Raw genomic sequence first — 6,199 nt, 5'->3', positions numbered from 1 at the left:
TAGATAGATATACAGAACCATTGCAAAAACATTCCCATTTACCTATCTCCTGGATTCCCTAAATATTTTTTTTTTTTAGCATTTATTTATTTTTAAGAGAGAGAGACAGAGCACCAGCAGAGGAGGGGCAAAGAGAGAGGAGACAGAATTTGAAGCAGGCTCCAGGCTCCAAGCTGTCAGCACAGAGCCAGATGCGTGGCTTCAACCCATGAACCGCAAGATCATGACCTGAGCTGAAGTAGGACACTCAACCGACTGAGCCACCCAGGCACCCCTGGAGTCCCTAAATATTAACATTTACCTCATTTGCTGTATTCTTTCTGTGCACGTGCACATTTCTTTTTCTGAACCATTTGGCAGGGAGTTTCAGAGATGATGCTCCTTTGCCTCTAAATACATGCGTCTTCCTGCCAAACAAGGACGTTACAAGGCCACAGTGCACTTATCACTGGGAAATTAACATGGACACATCACAGAACCTACAACAAAACTTATTTAGATTTTGCCATTCAGCTGCTATGTATGTTTAGTCTTCTCTAATCTGGAAAGGTGCGTGATGGACCCCTTTAAGAAGCACAAGGTAACTGGGGCGCCCGGGTGGCTAAGTCGGTTAAGTGTCTGACCCTCAGTTTCCGCTCAGGTCATAATCTCACAGTTTTGTGGGTTCGAGCCCTGTGTCGAGTGTGGAGCCTGCTTGGGATTCTCTCTGTCTCTCTCTGCCTCTCCCCCACTTGTGCTGTCTCAGTCTCTCTCAAAATAAATAAACTTAAAAAAAAAAAAGCACAAGTTAATAATTTTGAAGACTATCCTTCAATGCGGGTTTTTCTGATAGGATTCAGGCTTCGCACGTGGGGTGAGAATTCCCCAGGAGTGACGCTTTGATCTACTTGTCTCCTGCGTCCTTTTGACATGTTTCTGTCATTCTTTAGGAACCGCTTACTTTCTAGCGTAATAAGGTGTTCTTGGTTTTTCTTGCACTTTCCCACTCCTAGCCCTGAAACCAGCCATTTCCTCAAGGAGCCCCAATAGCTGTTAGTGGACAGTGGTAATTCAGTAAACAAGATGTGGTCGTCGGGTGTGCTCAGTCCTACTGGGCTGTCACTGCTTCTAGGTCCTTTTACCGGACAGGAAATAGTAGCCCTTCATCGACATCTAGTCCTCCATAAACATATTAAAAACATGAGTTCACACTGATACTCCCAATTTCAAAGTAATGCCACAAGATTCTTTCCCCTTTTTAATATTTGTGATTCCCTTCCTTGACAGAAACCTGGCTCTGTTATCTATAATTATTTATTTGCTCAATCCTAGAACACACAGAGAGTACCTTCAGCATTGCCAACCTATGCCTCTGTGAAAAAGAAGCCTAGAGCTTAATATTTTTTTTGAGTTCCTTTTTGTATTTAGTTGAGGGAATACAGTCAAAACACAGCATTCAAAATTCACTTGGGTGTTTCTCCCCTTTCACTGTGCATATGTAATTCATGAGAAATATGGTTCCATTCATGTACTCCGTTTTATTTCCCTATTTTTATTTTTTTAAATTGGCTTCACACCTAGTGCAAAGCCCAACATGGGGCTTGAACTCACGACCTTGAGATCAAGAGTCAGAAGTTTAAGCAACGGAGAGCCACCCGGGGGCCTCTTATTTGCCTATTTTATTGTTGTGATATATTAACATGGTTCCTAAAGTCAGAACTTCACAAGAGGCCACGGTGCTTGGCTGGTTCAACAGAGACTTGCCTGTCTCTCTCTCTCAAAAATAAACATTAAAAAAAAAATTTTTTTTAAAGGCACTTTAAAAAATAAAAACCTTTATAAAAGGTTCATCAAATATCTTCCTCCCCCGTTCTTTGCTTCTTTCCACCCCTTCCCATCAGGTAACCAAGATCTTTGGTCTCTGGCTTCTCCTTTCTGGGTTTCTTTTTGCAAAAATGAGTATGATACATGTCTATTTTCTTATTTCGTTTACCCCTTTTTTTAAATAATTTTTTTAACATTTATTCATTTTTGAGAGATGGAGACAGAGCATGAGTGGGGGAGGGGCAGAGAGAGGGAGACACAGCAGCTGAAGCAGCTGTCAGCACGAAACCCGACTCAAGGCTTGAACCCATGAACCGCGAGATCATGACCTGAGCTGAAGTTGGACGTTTAACCAACTGAGCCACCCAGGCGCGCCCCACCCCCCACCTTTTTTTTTTTTAAGTTTGTTTTTTGAGAGAGAGAGAGAGAGAGAGAGCGTGTGAATGGTGGAGGAGCAGAGAGAGAGGGAGAGAGAAGAGAGAATCCCTAGCAGGCTCTGCACTGCAGCACAGAGCCTGATGTGGAGACTGAAGCCATGACCTGTGAGATCATGACCTGAGCCCTGAGGTCAAGAGCCCGATGCTCAACCCACTGAGCCACCCAGGAGCCCCTCCCCCTTCTTTCTTCCACAAAAATGATAGCATACTGTTTTTTTGCACGTTACTTTTTTCAAAAAATAGTATACCCTGGAAACCATTCTCTATCAGTCCAGAGTTCTTCCTCCTTTATTACTGTTATCATCATTTACATCTAGGTTATATCCCATTGTATGTAATAACCATTTCATATTTGACCATTCTTCTATATACGAATATTCAGGCTGTCTCCTCACTTTTGCAGTAACAAACAAGGATGCCACAAGTAGTCTGTGCACATGTATTTTCTTTTGTTGGAGGTGTATCTTCAGAGTATACTCCTGAAAGTGGGATTGTTAAATCAAAAGAAATGTATTTTTTATGAGTGTCTGATGTCCCTCCATATTCGTTGTAGCAATCTGCATTCCCATCAGCAATGTAGGAGGTCCCTGTTAGCCCAGAACATCACCAACAGAGTGTGTGGCCATACTTTTTGATTATCTGTCAATCTAATTAGTGAGACACAGTATCTGTGTAGCTTTAATTTGCATTTCTCTAATCATGAATGAGGTTGAACTTTTTTTGTTTCAAGACCTAATTTATTTATTTATGAATTATATCCTTTGTCCACTTTTCTATTGGATTTCTGGTATTTTTTCCTCCTCAATCCTAAGAGTTCTCCATATAGCAGGGATTAGCCCATTGTCTGTGAGATGTTGCAAATATTTTCTTCCAATTTATCAACTGCTTTTGACTTTGTAGTGTTTCTCCCATGGAAAAGCTCTTTTGTTACATTTTTATACAGTCAAATTAACTTTTCTTATTTCGTCTGGATCTTAAGTCATGGAAAATTTCCCAGCACCCAGGTCAAAGAGGCATTCATCTATGTGTTTTTGTAGTACTCGTATGGTTTCAATTTTTATTTTTGGATCCACGATCTGTTTATTTAGTCTTGTGTATGCTGTGAGGCAGGGATCTAATTTTATCTTTTTCCAAATGATTAACCAGTTGTCCCCCACCATTAAAAAAAAAAATCGGGGCTTCCAAACTTATTCCACAGGTCTGACTACTGCACTGACTTACTCACTGAAGTTTTATAGTTTGCTTTAATGTCTTAGAAGAGCTAGTCTCCTCCTTGCAGTTTTCTCTCTCTTTTTTTTAAAGTTATTCATTTTGAGAGAGAGCATGCACACAAGCAGGGGAGGGGCAGAGACAGACAGGGGGAGAGAAAGAATCCCTAGCAGGCTCTGTGCTGTCAGTGTGGATCCCAACGTGGGGCTTGATCTCACAAACTGTGAGATCGTGACCTGAGCCAAAATCCAGAGTCAGATGCTTAATAGACTGAGTCACCCAGGCACCCTGCAGTTTTCTCTTTTTGAAGCAGCATTTTCCTGGGTATTCTTGCATGTGATTATTCTAAAGCACATATTTAAGTGAAATTTTAATGACAAAATTTGGTACTCTCAGGTGTCAAAATGAAAATACCAGAAACAAGAGTTTCCAAAGATGTAAAGCATCTGGAAGTAGAGAGGCGTGGCTGGATCTCATCCGCTGAGGTCATCTTGTTGCTTCTGGCTTTATTTTGATTAACGTTTGGTCGCACACACTGAAAAACGACCTAAGATAGTTGCTTTGAGCGCCGCTTTTTCTCATTGTACAATTCCCTGTAGCAGTTGATCGCATCATTGATTGCTCCCGAAACTTTCAGTTTCCAATCATCATTAGGGCCGTCACTTGTAAGGACCTGTAGGCCTGCCTCGAAATGTGAGAAGGCTGCTGAGAGTCTTCCTGTGGTTAGCTGACGCAGGGCAGGTGGGGCATCTTCACTCTCCTCTTCTGCAGGCTCCTGTTCTAGCTGCATCAGTTCCGTGTTCGAGAGATCCTCCTCGTGGGACCTCAGCAACTGGTCCACGTCGGCTTCTACAACCTCTTCGAAAGCCACATTCTTGGCAAGAGTCACAATGTTTTGTTGAAGTTGTGCAATGTTATCTGTTTGGGAAACGCTCTGGAACCGAACACACTCAGGCCAGATCTTCTTCCACACGCTGTTCATTGTTGCCGGTCTCAGCGCCTCCCAAGCTAGTGCAATGTTGTCTACAGCATCCATGATGCTGTAGTTTCTCCAGAACTCCCTGATCATGGCTGTATCCTCCCCATCTGTTGCTTCTAGGATGTGCTCAAAAGTTCTTCTCACGTAATGAGCTTTGAAGGCGGAGGCTATGCCTTGACCCATGGGCTGGATGGAGTCAGCTGTACTGTCATGAAGATATTCCACTCTTACATTATCAGACAGATCACTCAAATTTACTGGGTGGCATGGGGCATTGTCTAGGATGAGCAACGCTTTGTGGGTGAGATTATTCTGGGCACAGTATCTTTCAACGGCTGGGCAAAAAAAGTATGTGAACCATTCCTGAAAGATGCTCCTGGTCGCCCAGGCCTTTTTGTTTGAGCGCCAAATTACAGGCAAATTGGGCTTGGAGTATCCTTTCAGAGCCTTGGGGTTTTCCAAGTGGTACACCAATAGGGGCTTCAACTTAAAGTCCCCAGCTGCATTGCCACCAAGAAGCAGCATCAAGCGATCTCTGGATGATTTAAAGCCTGGCTCAGCTTTCTCTTCCACAGAAATAAACGTTCCTTCAGGCATTCTCTTCCAATAAAGCCCCGTCTCATCTACGTTAAAAACCTGCTGGGGGGTATACTCACCTTCTTCAATGATGCTTCTTAGCGCTTCTGGATATATGTCCTTGTTTCCAGGAGCCGTGCTGTTTATCTTGAAGTGGGGCAAACAGTGGCGCTCCTTGAATCTCACAAACCACCCTTTACTTGCAGTAAACTTTTCTGTTTGAGAGCTCGCACCTCTTTCACGCTGTAAGTCATCAAACAAACTCTTAGCCTTCTCCTGAATAATTGTGACACTCAGGGGCACATTTCGCTGGCTCTGGTCTTCAAGCCACACATGCAGCAGGCGCTCCATGGTCTCCATGACTGCACTTCGATGCCGAGTCAACCGGGAGGCTCTCAAAGGAGTAGCTATTTGCGAATTCGCTTTAATTTTTTCCTTATTATCTCGGATTGTAGCCACTGTAGAAACAGCAAGGCCCAAGGCCTTCGCAATTTGGCTGAGCTTTTCACCAACTTCAAATCGTCTCAACACTTCCAATTTTATGTCGAGGGTAATTGCTTTCCGTTCCCTTTTGGCACTTGGGATGGCCGATGCATTTAGGGACCTTTTCCCAGGCATTTTCCCTTCCAGAATGTAGTAAAACCACAGCAGTCTCAGGAGCAAGAAGGCCCGTGGCTATTCTCTGCTCCCTTGCAAAACGTGGGAGAGAAAATGGGGCTGCCAAGAAGTGCAGGCGGATGAGAAAAAGGTCACCAAAGGCCTGCCCGGCCCCCTTTGCCAGAAACAGGCTGGTTCACTCTCGATTGGAAGGCAGGCAGCGTAGGCCTCTGGTGTCAATCAGAGTGTCCAATCCCCAGACAGCACATCTGCAGGAACGTTAAAACCGGCGTGGGTTTCTGGGATCCAGAAAACCGAAAAAAATCCGTGCAAGTTAATAACGCTGCATAGCACACACCGAGTCAGTGCCTCCGTTCTAGAGGGACATCGAAGCAGCAGGTAGCCGGGTAGCGGGCTCACGAGAGGCGCCGGTAGCAGCGGCCGGGGGTGGGGGTGGGGGACGGACCAGGGACTGGTGTTGTCTTTTGTGAACCGCTTCCTGTGGAGGACCCGGGAAATATGTGTCCTTGGAGATGCCCGACTTAAAATAAGTCTAAAGGCGCTGGGTATCCTCATAGCATCTAGCCCGAGTCGGTCG

General features: G+C 44.4%; 1 protein-coding gene across 1 annotated transcript; it reads right to left on the bottom strand.

Moving 5' to 3' along the window:
• Positions 1-3,996: 3,996 nt before the first annotated feature.
• Positions 3,997-5,364, bottom strand: CENPBD1 (Putative CENPB DNA-binding domain-containing protein 1). The gene has a single exon (XM_025920851.2). It carries the CDS (start codon positions 5,362-5,364, stop codon positions 3,997-3,999), a length of 1,368 nt encoding a protein of 455 aa, XP_025776636.2.
• Positions 5,365-6,199: the final 835 nt, after the last annotated feature.

This window comes from Puma concolor, chromosome E2, assembly GCF_028749965.1.
Source record: "Puma concolor isolate L17-30 chromosome E2, mPumCon1.1.hap2, whole genome shotgun sequence".
NCBI lineage: Eukaryota > Metazoa > Chordata > Mammalia > Carnivora > Felidae > Puma > Puma concolor.
Note: the sequence above shows the minus strand (reverse complement) of the source record. Positions and strands in the feature narration are given on the sequence as shown.